A 15863-nucleotide genomic window follows, 5' to 3' on the forward strand; every position below is an offset into this window, starting at 1 on the left:
GAGCGCACGCCGAGGCGGTTAGAGCCCGCCGCCCCGCCCCGTTCCCTCAGCCTCGCTTCCTGAACTTTCCAGGCACTGATTTGCCACCTGGAACATCAGTCACCCGCCTTGCCAGATCTGCGGGCGCCGATAGGACGAGCGGGCTGTCGGTTAAGGAGAATTCGAGAGTCGTGGATTTCGATTGGTCGGAAGGCACATCACTCACAACGCCAGGAGCCTGGCGCCTCTCGATTGGCTCCTGCCGTGCCCTGGGCCTGTCTCCCCTCCGAACTGCTCTGAAGGACTTCGTCAGCGCGAGAGACCGTCACACGCCCGCCTGTCCCGGGCGGCGATTGGAACCGGGCGCTGCCCGTCGAACAGAGCGGCCCGGCCCCTCCTCCGCTCCCCCCGGCCCGAGCGCGGGCCGCCATTGGTCGGTCGCGCCGTCAGTCTAGGCGCCGCGCTGCTCCGCTCGCCGTGACGCCACCGGCGCGGACACGTGGCCTCTGTCCGCGCCGCCGCCGGGCCTGGGCAGCCGAGGGACGGGCGGGGCCGGTGCCACAGGACACAGCGCGGCCGCCCGGAGCTGCTGGGGGCGGGGGCAAGCGGGACAATGCGCTGCGGGGTGAGGGTGGGGGACCCCGGGACGGACCGCCGGGGGGCTCTCCGTGCCCCGTCCCGGGGGGCGCTCCGGGCTGGGCTGGACGGGGCCGTGGGCAGCCCGGCCTGGAGCGCGGTGTCCGCACCCGGGGGTGTCCTGGCAGGTCCATGGAGGTCCCCTCGGGCCCAGACCGCTCGGTGGCTTGACGGTGCCCGCCTGCCGTCAGACCCGCGTGGGCCGCGCCGGAGGGGGGCGGAAAGGCTGGTCCCGGCCCGGGCTGCGCCCCTCTCCGTGCCCCGTGCTGCCGGCCTAGTTCACCGAGACGTTGATCTCCGGTCCTCGGCGGTGCATCAGCTCGGACTGGGAGGAGAAGTAAGAGCGGGACACGGCTGGTGGCGCTCCCAGCCGGGGCCAGCAGCCGCAGCCATACCCAGCCCCTCACAGAAACACACAGAATGTTAGGAATTGGAAGGGACCCCAGAAGATGATCTAGTCAATTTCCCTGGCGGAGCAGGAGCGCCTAGATGAGGCATCCAGGCAGGTTTGAGTTGTCTTTAGGAAAGGGGATTCCACAGCCTCCCGGGGTTCAGTTCAACCCGGCTTAGCCTCAGCTCAGGCCAGGCTCAGCCCCCACACCCAAGCATTCCCGGGGACAGCTGGGACGAACGTAGCAGCCAGGACATCACCTACCTCCTCGCTGTTGCTTTCCTCCTCTTGTTCCCTGGGCTGTTTCCCACCTGCCTCCTTCCTGGCTGTTTCGGGCAGGAGGCTGTCCAGCCAGCTGAGGTCGTGCAGGGTGAAGATGCGCTCTAGCCCCTTCCGGATCCCCACCAGAGCCAGCAGCTGGGACCCAAGTGAAGCACAGATCAGCATCACACAGTTCTTGGCGTGGACAGCCAGGCATGCCGGGCAGCACGATCCCTGTCACACCCCCTCCACCCTCCTGGTAAATGCCAGGAGGTGGCATGTAATCTCTCCTGGCTTAGTCCCAGGGGACAATACTTGCACTACACCTGCAAAGCAGTGACATCCCCCCCAGCCCCAGCCCAGGAGGTGAAGGCTGGTGGCAACACCATGTCGTGGCTCTGCAGGGGCCCTGCCAGCTCTTGAGGGTCTGAGCACCCATGTACACCACCTGCCAGGGCATGCACCCCCATCCAGGGCAGCTCCCACGTCCCTTGCCCAAGGCGAGCACTGGGGCTCTGGCAATGTTCAGCACACGTGTGGGCAGCACCCAGCCGTGCACCAAAGCAGTGCCACCCAATGAAAAGGCCTGTCATACCATCACTGGGAAAATAATAGCAGCCACGGTGGACTTGAGGACCCAGAGCAGAGCCAGGCACAGCAGCTGGATGATGGTGAAGAGGTGCACCCGGCGCAGGGGCACGTGGCGGAGGTAGGCAAGGTCTGGCTGGTGTTTGGCTGGCATGAGGAGCAACCGCACACGGTCTGTGAGCTGTAGTGAGAAGACAGCATTTGGATCACACACCTCCAGCTTTCAGGCAAATTTCACTCACCACCCTGTTGGGACCAGGGTGGCAGAACGGGCTTTTGCCATCCTTTCTACAGTTCAGCCCCCCTGCTGTCTGTGCTGGCCACCAGCACGATGCCTGTGGCACCAGCATCGGCCCAGGCCCCGAGAGCGCTTTCTAGACGTCTAGAAAGGGCTCAAGCTGATCTTAAGGATTTAATTGAAAGATAACAACCCCTTGATTTCTCTCCCTGCGTGCAGGAAACTGCTGCTGCCTTTGCCAGAGCACAACGTGATTCCCCAAGCAGAGAGAGGGAGGGGGTTTTCCCAGCCTGTCATCCAGAGCAGGGTAATTGTGAGGAAAATGTACAGTTTAGAGAAAAACAAACAAACAAACAAAATAGATAGATGTTTCCAGTGTGGGATTTTTTTCCCCTCTGTGGGTTTCTCAGGAAAGAATGGAGCTGGCACATCAGCAGCAATACCAGGACCAAAGGACCAGCAGGTCCCAGCTCTGCCTGAAGCTCCCAAACAGGGATGTCTGTGCAGCTTCAGCATCAGGTCTGGGTCATCTGCTGGTCCCTTTACTGCTCCCAAACCACCTGATCCATCAGTGCAGAAGTCACTTGTACTCCTCAGCATCCCAGACACCACCCTTTGCTTTCCTCTGATGTAAAACAGTCCCTCTGTCTCTTCTTGTCCCGAGCCTGAGGCAGACCCATGCCACACTGCACATCACGCAGAGCTAAAATCCCGGCTCTGCTGCACTGTAAGAGCTGGTATCGAGCAAACCCCCCACCCTCAAAACAGCTCCCAGCAGCACCCTGGGTGCAGCCCCTGCTCACCTGAATGCTGTTCAGCGCCGCCACCCCCATGTACAGAAAGACCCCGTACAGCACCGGCATCGGGATGTGCTGCAAAACAGCAGGGTGAGGTGTTAGCAGAGTGCGACTGCCTGAGGGGGCTGCACTCCCTGAGTGTCCTCTCCTGTATAAAACCCTGCACACACCGCTGCAGCCTTTGCCTCCTTCATTTCCAACAGCCCAGTTTAATTTCATGGCTTTTTGCTCTTCATATGGCTTTGAGGTCTTTAAAGCCTGGATGTGCTCCTGGCTGTGCTGTGCTGCTCATGTGAGTACATTGCAATCTTCAGAGAAGGGAAACTTGCCCCATTTTCCAACACATAGTGAGACCAATCCAGGCTGGAGATGGAGAACATGATGACAAGCCCCTTGGAGATATGGCTTAGGATCTATAAATGCCAGGGGGATCCTACCTCCCCAGCACACTGCTCCTCTTCTGCCAGCTGAAGAATCCCAGCTCTCTCAGCCTCCCCTCATAGCAGAGCTGCTCCAGCCCTCAGACCATTTCTGTGGCTCCTCTGGCCCCACTCTCACAGGCCCACGTGTGTCCTGTGCTGGGGACCTCAGAGCTGGATGCAGTGGCATGGAGGGGTCTCACCAGAGCAGAGCAGAGACTGAGCACCCCCTCCTCAACCTGCTGCCTACGCTGCCGGTGATATAGCCCAGGAGACATTTGGCTTTCTGGGCTGCAAGCACACAGTGTCAGCTCCTGTCCCATTTGTCACACACCAGTACCCCCAAGTCCTCCTCCACAGGGCTGCTCTCAATCCCTTCATCCCCCAGCCTGTATTGACACTGGGGTTTGCCCCCATCCAACTACAGGACTTTGCACCTGGCCTTGTTGAACTTCATGAAGTTCACATGGGCCCACATCCTCCCAGGTCCCTCTGGATGACATCCCTTCCCTCAACTGCGCCGCTCAGGTTGGTGTCATCTGCAAATGTGCTGAGGGTGCACTTTATTCAACTGTGCGGATGATGAAGGTATTAAATCCCACAAAGGACCACCCTTGACACCACTTGTTACTGCTTTGCACTTGGACATTGAAGTGCCGACTGTAGTTCTTTGGACGCGGCCATCCAACCAAATACTGATCCATCTATTTCTCCAATTTGTAGGTAAGAATATTGTGGGGGGACCATATCAAAGGCTTTAGAAGGCCATCATAAGTTGTGAGGACAGAAGTGGGGGAAAAGGGACCTCCTGTCTGCCCCCAGGTAACCCAGATTTGTCCAGGGTACACTGAGGGGTCTCTGCCTGATGTGGCAGCCATGGCCGGTGAGAGTCAACACCAGCCAGGCTCAGCCGCCCATGTGGCTCTGCGGAGGGTTGTGTGCGGTGTGTTTGGGGACTGCAAGGGACCCTGATGCACACAGGGAGGCTGGCCACCTGACATGGGGCAGCAGTGCACTGGTGGGCCAGCCATCCTGTGGCACCCAAGCCAAATCCTTTGCCAGCCCCTTCCCATGCAGTGCACAGCTCCCTGCCCACCGGTCAGGCTTCCCATGGTGGATTGATGGGATGAGGGACGTTTGGGTTAGGAACCCCCCAGCCTTGCATGGTTATGGCTACCACCCCCACCTTGGAAAAGAGGCCAAACACAGCAGCCAGGCTCTTTACCTTGAGAACAGGTGCCATGAAGACAGAGACCCCTGTCAGGATGAAGACAGCCAGGCCAGTCAGCCTCTGCTCCCTGCGGGTGGTAGCACAGGTGTCATGGATGCCCTGGGGTCCCTTGGGGCCTGCAGCCCCCACCTGCCCTCCCAGCCCCCAGAGTCTCTGCTCTTTTCGGCTTTGCTGGCCGTGGGGGCTGGTTGCATCCCTGGGGAGAAACAAGCAGCCCCAAAGCCAGGCCTGCCAGCCAGCCTGGGCACATCCCTGTCCCCTGGCAGCCATGGGCAGGGGGCCTCCCAGAGCAGGGTCCATGCCCATTGCACACCTGATGCCCAGGAACTTGGGGTGCTCGCCGGGGGCTGAGGTTGTGCTCTCCTTCCTTAGGCTCTCCATGTGCGCCAGGGAGATGACAGTGGCCGATACATACCAGGGGAGGCCAGTGATAGAGGTGACAACCATCAAGAGGGAGACACAGAGGAGGTCCAGGTGAAAGCCTGCTCCTTTCTGCAATGGGAGAGACAGTGGGGTTGGGAGCAAACCATCTCCCCAGCAATATCAGAAGGCAGGGGCAGGGGGGTCTGCCCATCTTGCCAGGCAGTTTGGGGTGCCGCTCTTCCATTATGTCCCCGCTGGCCCACAGGGTCCAGGTAGGACCTTGGTCTTCCACATTGGCTGGGTGCTGCCCATCCCCTGTTGTCCCCTTCTCACCTGCAGCTTGTACTCTCTGCGGTTAAGAATGACAGCTGTGATCTGCTGGTCCATGAAGATGAGGATGGTGACAAGGACAGCAGGCACCGTGGACACCAGGCAGACCCACCATGGGTTGGCTCCGAAGGGGAAGATGATCCAGCCTCGCGCTGGGTTCGTAGGCTGTGGAGAACAGAAGGGTCACAGCAATTGCCACCCATCTGTGGGGTGTGTGGCACAGCTGGGTGACAGGACTAGCCCTGGGTGCTCAGGCTGGAGCCCTGCAGGCACCCAAGGTTGTTCCACCTGGGGAGAGGAAGAGCATCCTCTGGGCAGCCTGAGCTACCAGCCCCCCACGAGGACACCTGGGCTCTGATGGAGCACCCCAAGCCGGGATGCAGGCACATGGCCCCAGGAGCCAGTGGAAGAGTTGGCATTACACGTGGATGATGGCAAGCCTGAGGAGGTGGCTGTGGGTACAGGTGCTGCTAGCCCTGCTCCACACCCAGGGCGGGGAGACCAAGCCCAGACTTGAGCTTGTGGCTCCCGCTCCAGTGTGAGCTGTACCATGACATGGTTAGTACAGGACTGGGCCAGGTTATTTACAGACTGTGGAATCAGCCTGCATCCCTCTAGGGCTGGACCTGGTGGTGGGAAGGGCAGATGCAGCACAGCAAGACAGCCACCACAGGGGACAGACCCACTCCCCAACAGCGCTGTGCCCACCCCGCCAGGACCTTCAGCTCACTGGGGACAAGCAGTTTGGGGGTCTCCAGTCCCAGGGCAGCGTCGACAGCGCAAGAGGCGAGAATGGCCAAGATGATGGCGAAGTCACTGACCACCTTCCGCACCTGCAGATGGAGAAGGCTTGGCCTGGGCTGGCCAGGGTGGGGGGCTGCCCCAGGAGCACCTCTGGTTTGCTGGGTTGGACTAGGGATGCTCACCCCCACAGGGAAGTAGCGGCTGCTCCTGAAGCGCTTGAGCACAGTACAGGAGAGGAAGGTTCCCCCGAAGAGCAGGAAGGAGAAAAGGGTGACATCGGGCACATACTGGCAGCTGGTCCCCAGGAGATACCCGCCTTGATCCAGGCACTGGGTCCTGCTCAGCATGGCCAGGGCGGCAGGAGGCTGTGAGGACAGGGCAGGCAGCATGGAGAGGTTGGGCACGGACACCCTGGAGCCCCCCAGCCCCTCACCTGCCCACCGGGAGCAGAGGCTGTACCTGCCAGGGTGCCAGGGCCGAGGGGAGTGGAGTGTCATTCCATGTGGAGCCGTGACCTGCAAAGCGGATGGGGGTTAGAGGGTGCCAGCACCATGGGAATGCTGCATCAGGGATGGCTGGGACCACACTGCCATCAGGGCAGCTCCCCAGGCTCTCCCCAGGTGCTCAGGGTGCTGGTTGGGGCCCTATGGGATCCCTGAGACCCTGGCACTGGCTGATACCCGGGAGGCACCAAGAGAGTACTCTCCCAGGATGGACTTGGCTGAAGTACCAGCATGCTCAGAGGCACCATCAGCCCCAGACTGTGCCCAGCACTGTTGCTTTTGGTACACGGTAGGGGTCCCATTTGAACTATTTCCACCACCCCCAGGAAACACCCTCTGATTTACAGACCAGGCTAGAGACAGCAGCACAAACTCAGCCAGGTGCCCACCTCTAGCCCCCAGCATCCCCCACCCTGGAGCTGTGGGAACTGGCTCTAGGCTCTCCCTGCTCCTGGCACTGCCCTGCGTGCTATCTGGGCAGCGCCAGGATGTAGGGACAGATGGATAGACAGCATGGAAGGGCATGGAGGGAGGTGCTGATGCAGTTAGGCAGGCAAAGATGGGATTGGGCAGCCTCCTCCAGCACCTACCCCATCCTCTGTCTGGGTGTGAGGGTCCCAGTGGGGTCCCAGGGGACCAGTTCCCTGCTCCCCACGAGCCCCATGGCTGCTTGGGCTCACCGGGGCTGGACAAGTTGCAGATGCAGCTGTAGGAGGTGACATTGTCCAGCCGGTACTGCCAGTTGATAGGGAAGGTGTCCGCTAGGCTCAGCATCTTCTTCAGGGAGTCGTAGATGAATATCAAGCTGATGAGGGCGCAGAAGCCTTCCTCAGTGAAGCGAGTGAAGTACCGTACCAGGTGACTGGCCTCAGTGGCCACCAAGACCACGCCAAAGAAGGCCACCCAGAGCCCAATCCAGAGGCGAAACTCCAGGTAGTCTAGGCCATAGTCCCTGGTGGGAAGAGTGACCCAAAGCCTCAATAACAACACCCACCTGGCGTGACAGTGGCCTGTGCCCCAGCCAGGGGATGGCAGCTCGTGGAACTGCCCTTGGCAGGATACTTACTGGCTGAAGGAGAAGAGGAGGCGCTCAAAGACCAGCACAGGACCGGTGCTGCTCAGGATGGTCAGGGGCTGGCCAGAAAAGAGGCAGAAGACAAAGCCAGCAAAGGCTGTGCCCAGGAAGCTCTCCAGCACACCCTGAAATGCAGGGGAGGGGTGGCAGGTGCCAGGCAGGCAGTGGGGATGGGGGTCCTGGGCCTGCCCCCCGCAGTGGCAGAGCAGCTGGCAGCTGCCCACACCTCCTTGCACTGCAGGGTGCAGGGTCAGGGCTCAGGGAACACAGGGGCTGGGAAAGGACGCAGGATTTGGGTGATGCTCAGGATGCCCTGGGGGCACTGCTGGTTCCCTGGGCAGAGGCAAGAGGTGGGCACAGTGGAGACCTGCAGGCTGGGCTGAGGGGAGCTGGTGGGGGCATCCCACGGTTGCACCAACCTGCATGTTGGCAGTTGCATCCCCCAGCATGCCCCCGAAGGTGATAGCGTTGGTGACAGTCACCAGGTAGATGTACAGCACTGCCGAGAGGCACTGGAGGTGCAGGCCATCAGAGAAGTCACTGCCATACCACCGAGCCTTCCTCCGGATGTCTTGCAGCAGCCCCCCAAAAAGCCTAGGGCAGCAAAGCAAGATCTCAGAGCAGCCCCCCAGCTGACCATCACCCATTGAGAGATCTGCAAGGCAGGGGACTGTCCCTTACCCAGAAGACACTAGCCCAGGGTGGTTTGGACGCAGTCACCCTATGTGCTGTGGAGAGCCAGCACCCCGCCCCGAATTCGGCATCCTGCTGCACCTCCCACCACCCTTGTCCTTCTAGGCACCCACCTGCCTGTCCTCTCCAGCTCTTCCCTGGAGTGTGCACGCCTCGGGCCGGCTCTGTCCCCAGCTGCTGCTATGTCCCCATTGCCATGAGACTGCCCATCCGGCTGGTGCACAGTGGTCCTGTGGCAGAGCAGAGACAGAGACAGGCTTCAGAGATGGAGACAGGCTTCAGAGATGGAGACAGGCTTCAGGCTGGAGCCCTCAGGACTCAGCTACATCTAGGAGATGCTATGAGGGGACAGAGAGAATGGAGGCGGGACAAGGGTGAAAGCAGGGCTGGACAGACCTTGTATGTCCCGTGACAAGGAGAAGAAGGATCAAGAGGAGGAGAGATGGGAGGGAGTGGACTAGACAATCTTCAAAGGTCCCTTCCAACCCAACCATGGTCTGCTCCAGCAAGCTTTGGACCCAGCCCTAGCAGGACTGTTTTTTTGTGGAGGGGACAGGCAGAGCTGGCGGTGCACTGCTCGGAGGATGAGTTCCACATCTGAGTGCTGAAACACGGTGCTCCTGGCAGGTCCTGCTCAAAGGGCATGCAGGGCGGTTTTGCCATCTCTTGTCAGGTGAGAGAACAGGACTAACAGCACAGGGGACCAGAGCTGTGGTCATTGGTTGGAGCTGCAGAGAGGCTCAGCTGGGAGCACCTCACTGGCAAAGGCTCCTGAGTGCCTCCATCCCCATGGAGATGGAGATTTCAATGTCACAGGCAGGGCTCTCCACCTGAGACCCTGCAGAGGGGCTGGCAGAGGCTGTGCATGCCCTCCCTCCAACCCACCTCCTGTGCGGAGATGGCAGACAGCTTGGCGGAGGAATTCGGGCACTAGGGTCCCATTTCCCAGGAGGAAGCACAGTCAGCTCATCCAGGAACGCCTCCATCCCTGCGATGAGCTCCTCCCGCTGCTCAGCCTGCCACGCAACCCTTTGGAAGACCTGCAGGGAGATGCTGTGGTTTAGACATCACATCTCTGCATTCAGCTGCTCGGAGCCTTCCTCCCAGCCTGCAGCCATCACCGAGAAACCCACCCATCCACTTCAGTGCAACAGATGCACCTACATCCCGCAAAACCACCCCAAACCTTTGTTTTCTTATCCTGGGCAAGAAATACCACCAGCTCGCCCCATCCTCCGCCTCCGCCACTGCAGCCTGCAAAGGAGAAGAGCCCTAGTGTGCTCAGCTCAACCCCTTCCCACCCACGGGTGCTGCACCAGGCTCACCTCATCTGTCAGCAGTGTGGCCATGGCCCTGCCAACCTCATAGTAGGCTTTCGCTTTGGCTCGAGGACCCAGCAGAATGAAGAGGAACCTGTAGGCGAGACCACAGATGTCCCAAGCAGCCCTCTCCTCGCTGGATTATGCTTCTTCCAGGAGGGACCACAGTGCTACGGGCATGCCTGGGACAGTGGCTGGGCCGGTGTGGTGAGCTGCTGCCACCCTGAGGGGCGGCCACCCTAAGCAGGGTGTTTGGGACAGAAGACAAGACACGTGTCTGCTGCCCACTGCATGGAAACCCCACAGGAGACCATGGGCCACCAGGATCCTGACTGGATCATGGAGTCTGCAGAAACCAGGGGCAGAGGGGTGACAGGTGTTTGGGGCAGAGAAGGGACACTCTTGCCTGGGGAGCTCTGTGAGGTCCTTCTTTCAGCTGAGGGTGTCTGTGGGATCAAGATCTGGGGAGGGGATGTCTTTGGGGTCAAGGTCTTGACTGGGGCTGTCTGTGGGATAATGCTCATGGGAATGTTGCTCGCAAGTGGGATGTAGAAGCCTTAGCATTGGGAAGCAGAGCTGGCCAGCTGCACGCTATAGGGACATGGAAGGAGATTGGAAAGACCGCTCAAAGTCCTTGAAGAAATATGGCTAGCATCCCACACCTCAGAGGGTGCTGCAAAATAATAAGGTTCAGAAGGACAGCCCATCCAAATATTTAACCAAGCCCTCAGCTCCTTTCCAAAACTGGAAAAAATGGTTACAGTCCTGGTACCCTGAGTCTGCACAGCGGTTCCAGTGATCATAGCCCAAGCAAATCTCCAGAGAGGGGGTAGGGAAACTTCTCCAGCAGCACGAGTGGGGCTGAAGGTGGCCTGGCAGAACCTGCTACAGCCCTGACGTGGGGCATCAGTGCTGGAGGCTTCCAGGTACCCACCTGGGATTGCTTTCACCCAGGCGTCTTCACCAAGTCAATGGGGAAACCTTAAGATCCTGGAGATGGACCTGGGTGGGAGACAGCCCCAAGACAGTGGATGTGCCTGCAGGACAGCCTGGGGTGGCTGGCAGGGAGGGTGACAGCACGGGCAAAGGGATGGGTAGGGACAAGCTCCCCTTCTCCTTCTGTTTGAGGGAGGAAAATACAGGGCAAGGGCTTGTCGTGAGACCCTCAAGGCTGGCAGGGGCTCCCCAGGGACCTGCCACCTGTCTCCCACCAAGAAGAGAGCAGAAGGGGGATGGATGTCCTAGCTCCTGGAAGATGGGTGCTCTGGGCAGAGTGACCAGGAGGTGGCAATGTCCCTCCTGATCCTCCGCACGCTGCCTGAGGAAATCCCCAGCTCAAGAAGCACACTGACCATTTCCCCCTGTGGCTTCAGACGATGCGTTCCTCAGCCACGGAGAAACAACTCCTGCCTTGCTCCTTTCCCCCTGCACCAACAGTGCTGCAAGAGCCACCTCACCGCTCAGGAGAGCATCTCAGGCAGTGGGAGGGCAAGAGGCTGCTGCAAACCTGTGTTACTTCCCATCCACAAGCCGCCATGCTCCTAGCCAGCAAGTGGAAAACATCCAGCCCCTCCTAAGGAGCAGAGTGAACACAGAGCCAAGGTGGGGTTAACCCAGGGGATGTTCCCCCAGGCTCCCCAACAGCTGCTCCACTCTCAGCACATCCTGGGATGCTCCTGAGGAGCTGGGAAAAGCAGGAGGGGAAGCAGCAAGCCAGGGTTCTGGGACTGCTTGCAGCATTGAGTCCCATACCCTTTGCTTTCGCCAAGCAAAGCCTTGTCCTGTTTGGGAGGGAGCAAGGAGACCAGGACAAAGGAGGGCGCAGGGCCACCAGCTGTGCTCTATTTACCTGCTGGGGAGAGCGACTTCAGACAGCGAGCCGAGGGCCACCCCTTGCCTGAGGCGGATGAAGGCAGTGAAGGGCTGCTCCAAGAATTCAACTTCACCGACGGCAATGTGGGCTGCTTCAGCCCCTGGTGGGACCTTCTTCTTAAATCGGTTTCTCAGCTGAAAGGAAAGGGATGCAGTGGCTGGGCACTTGGGATGCAGCAGCTGCTCTCAGCCCAGCTCCATCCTGCCTTACCTGCTCCTTAAGAGGTGTTTTGGAGAGCTGGGCTCCAGGCTCAGACCAGCTTTTGGTCTTCCCTGCAAAGAAGGGAAGCAAGCAGCGAAATATGTATGCAAGTGAATAGCCAGCATGAGTGTTGCACCAGGCTGGTGCACAGGGATGCCCATTGGCACAGCCATGTCACTACCCGTGGTGCCAGGCCTACCTCGGCAGGGAGAGAGGCCAAGCTCAAGGAGGAGCTGCAGCAGGGGTTTGGTGGGCTGGTGGCGTGGCTGGCAGAGCAGGAGGGCTGCCAGGCGCTCCCTCAGCTCAGGCTGCAGCTCTGCTTCCTCAGCCTGCCTGGAAAGTGCCTTGTCTGCAACAGGGATGGGGACAGCCCTGAGTCCCCTTGGACTGCCCAGTGAAAACCCCACTTTGCTGGAGCAGCAGACAGCCACCCCAGTTACCTGGCCATCATGCATCAGTGCTTTTATACAGGGACCTCCTGGTGGCCTAGTCCATCTCTGGTGACCAGCCTGTCCCAGCAGGTGACCTTTGCATTCTTCACGTACCGATTATTTCCTTGAAATTGGGGGCATCCAGATCCAGGAGCACTGTACCCTTCTGCAGGCATGTCCTCAGCTGGAAGAGGCTGTGCAGGGGGAGGGCTGGGACGTGGGGCGCACTCCAGCGCTCCCCGCCATCCTCCACCTTCTCCTCGAACTTTATCCACCTGCCCAGAGAGACGTGCAGGGTTAGTGGCAGGGTGGTCCTGTGCCAGGCACCAGGAGCTGGAGCTTGGGCCCATCTCCGAGTTTGGCATGGGGCTGCCACAGGCAGCGAGGGGTTTCGGGTGGTCAGAGGTGGCTGCAGTGGGCTTGCGGAGCAAGGGAAGGTGAGCAGCCTCAGAGGTCACGTTTCCATTCCTGCTGACCCACACCTTGGTCTGATCTCCTGATCAGGGGGATTTTATCAGTCTTGGGATCACAGAAGAGTTTGTGTTGGAAGAGACCTTCACAGACCATCCAGTCCAACCATGGGCAAGAGACATCTTCGCTGCATCACGTTGTTCAAAGCCCTATCCAACCTGACCTTGAACAACTCCAGTGATGGGGCATCCACAACCTCCCCGGGCAGCCTGTTCCTGTGCCTCACCACCCTTGTTGTAAAACATTTCTTTCCTATGTCCAACCTAAACCTGCCCTTTTTGAGTTTAAAATGGTTGCCTCTTAACCCATCACTACAGGTGCTGGAGAAAAGTCTCTCTCCATCTTTCTTACAAGCTTCCTTTATATACTAAAAGGTGCAATAAGGTCTTCCTTCTTTTCTCCTGGCTGAACAACCCCATCTCTCTCTCCACAGCAGAGCTGCTCCAGCCCTCGGACCATTCCTGTGGCTCCTCTGGCCCCTCTCCAGCAGGTCCATGTCTGTCCTGTGCTGGGGACCCAGAGCTGGACCAGCACTGCAGGGGGTCTCATGGGAGCAGAGCACAGAGGGAGCATCCCCTCCCTGACCTGCTGCCCGCACTGCTGGGGATGCAGCCCAGGAGACATTTGGCTTTCTGGGCTGCAAGCACACAGTGTCAGCTCCTGTCCCATTTGTCAACCACTGGTACCCCTAAGTCCTTTTCCGCCGGGCTGCTCCCAACCCACCAGTCCCAGGTTGTGCCGGGACTGGGGGTTGCCCTGCCGTTAGCAGCCCTTGCTGGAGTCAGAACAGAAATGTCTTGAGCTGCTTGCCACGCTCAGCCTGTGCCAAATATTTTAACACCGGGTGCAGACAGAGCTTCCCTTTGTCCCCATGGGTGGGCGCAGTGCTGCGGGGTGGCTCAGCGTGCTGCACGGGGACAGCGTGCCGGCAGAGCAGGCTCCTGCTGACAGGCAGCTGTGCTGGGGGGAAGAGGGCTGGATGCTGGGGAGACCTGTCATAGGCACAGCCCAGTGGCTTTGCCCCCCCAGACCCTCTGACCCCTGAGGCAGACCTATCACTACCCCCAGACCCCCGCTACCCATGTTCCTGTGCCCCTGTTGAACTTCAGAGGAGTGGTGTGGGGTGTGGGCACATCGCAGCCTGCCCCACACCAGCACCCAGCTGGCCCCAGCTCCCCTCTTTTGGGCCCCATTGTCCAGCAGCCAAGCCTGCCCTGACCTACCTCCCTGGTCACATCCCGAGACATGCTGGATCTGGGGAGCATCAGAACACTTTCCCAGTCCCAGTGCAGCCACTGGGGCCTTGGAGAGGCAGCAAAGGCAGGAGCAAAGGCAAGGGCGCTCTGCCTGTGCAGGGTCACTGCCTGACACTTTGTCCTCTCCCGTGAAATGAGTCAACTTGAGCCAGGCAGAAAGTGTGGGCATCGATGGGAGCAGAGGGCAGCAAGTAGCCCTGTTTCGGGGCTGAGTCCGAGGAACCACCAACCTTTGGAGATGCCGTGGGCTCCATCAGAGCTGGGCTTTTGAAGGCTGGCCTTCCAAAGCATCACTAGGCAGCTTGGCCATTTCAGTTGTGCTTACCTGGCTGTCTCTCTCCACTCCAGCCCAGCTGGGGTGCTGAAGAGCTGGTTGAGCTGGATGAAGAGCAGTGGGTAGGTGATGTTCCCCCATTCCTCCCGCTGCAGGGTGGCACCAGCTCGCTCGGCTGCTGGAGCCATGCTGGAGGGGAAGATGCTGCAGCCAAAAGCATGGTAGGCAGCTTCGGGTTTGCTCTCCTCTGGTCCGGGCTGTGAGCCGGCATCTGCTGCCTGGAGAGCTGCTCCCTCCGCCCCAGGCACGTGGGCTCTCATGGCCAACAGCTCCAGCAGCCACAGGTGTGGGCTCCCTTCTGGAGCTGCCCGCACTCACAGAATCCCACTCATCCCACAACTTATAAAAGCTGCCAACCAGTTTAAACTGGCCACAAAGAAATACATGGGAGCCAAGCCCAAAACAACGATCCCAAAACACAGGTCAGCCCGGCGGGTCCCAGTGTGGCTGGCTCCTACCATCCCCAGCTGCCAACTTGGGGACCCCCCTGCCTCCTTCTACTGGCTCACATGGAAAAGCTGCACTTGCACTCTGGGGCTCAGGGTCTCCTCAAGTCCTCCTGCACCCCACAAGGCTTCAGTGAGGGGATGGCAAGGCCAATACTGGATAGCCAGTGGCAGCGTTGGTGCCTGCGCCAGCGTGTATGTGCCCATGGCAGGAGGGACAGCACTTGGCAGCTCTTCCCGAGAAAGAGGATGTGGGGACATGTGGTGGGGAAGGATGTGTCACTGCTGAGGAAATCCAGAGTGGGGCAAGAGGGGGCTGCTGGTGGTGGGACCCATGGCAAGGACCAGGAGTGCGTCGGGGCCGCAGCCACCCTGGCGTGTGGAGGGCAACCGCGTGGGCTGCGGCGGGCGAGCGGATGTTGCAGAGCATGCGGGAAGGAAGGATGCGGGCACAGCCTCATCACCCTGCCAGGCACGGGGAGATGCAATGGCCAGCAAGGTGCTGCCAGTGGAGAGCGATGCCCTGTGCCTGCTCTGCCTGCAGCATGCCTGCTGTCGCTGTCACCGGGCTTGGCTCCCTTGGCTCTGTGCAAACAAACAGCCAGGTTGTGTGCAGTGCAAACACGGCGGCAGGCAACACAAACACACAGCCAGCATGGGCGGGTTGTGCTGGAACCTACCAGATCTGGGCAGGACTGAGCCCCAGGAGCAGCCTGGCATGGGGCCAGGCACCACTACAGCCAAAGTCATGTTTTGGGGGGGTGTGGGTGGGCACATGCTGGTCCCCAGGGTGCTAGTACCTGTCTCACAGCAAATGGGCTGGGAGCTGAGGCTGAGGAGTTGCTGGTGCTGGATCCAGCCCTAGGGAAGGCAGTGGGGGACACCCCTCCCCATCAACACCACTATTCCTAAGTACAAGCGAACCTCCTCCATGTCCAACCCTTGCGCCATGGTTGACTCCCAGGGCTCCTTCCAGCCACACAACCAGCTTCTCTCCAATATCATCAGCTGCCCAATGGCATTGGCCTCATTCTGCCCCCTGCAGTGTAGGCAGGAGGGGTGAAGGCAGCAGCCTGCGGCACAGTGGGGGTGAAGCCACGCCAGGGCACCCTGGGGTGCTGAGGTATCCCCGTGCCGTGTGGCACTGGGTTTGGCTTAGGCGCCGGCCCTCTAGAGACCCCCAGATCCTCCAGGAGAGGTATGAGCTGCGGACAAGGTGGTGGAGGGAGGGTGGAGCATGGGGACAGGTTGGGGCTGAGACTGCAGGCTGGGGTCAAGGCAGGC

At 60.0% G+C, this 15863-nt stretch overlaps 1 protein-coding gene across 1 annotated transcript; it reads right to left on the reverse strand.

The window, feature by feature from the left end:
* Positions 1 to 889: 889 nt before the first annotated feature.
* Positions 890 to 14393, reverse strand: SLC4A9 (solute carrier family 4 member 9; the record flags this gene model as incomplete). The annotated part of the gene is made up of 20 exons (XM_080353335.1): positions 890 to 940; positions 1271 to 1423; positions 1863 to 2036; positions 2897 to 2965; positions 4535 to 4607; positions 4854 to 5032; positions 5237 to 5398; positions 5953 to 6066; positions 6160 to 6342; positions 6437 to 6492; positions 7161 to 7432; positions 7547 to 7680; positions 7975 to 8149; positions 8362 to 8478; positions 9134 to 9288; positions 9574 to 9661; positions 11417 to 11574; positions 11651 to 11712; positions 12187 to 12347; positions 14125 to 14393. 20 exons carry the CDS (start codon positions 14391 to 14393, stop codon positions 890 to 892), a joined length of 2805 nt encoding a protein of 934 aa, XP_080209461.1.
* Between the last annotated feature and the right edge of the window lie 1470 nt (positions 14394 to 15863).

This window comes from Nesoenas mayeri, assembly GCF_963082525.1.
Source record: "Nesoenas mayeri genome assembly, chromosome: 14".
NCBI classification, from domain to species: Eukaryota; Metazoa; Chordata; class Aves; order Columbiformes; family Columbidae; genus Nesoenas; species Nesoenas mayeri.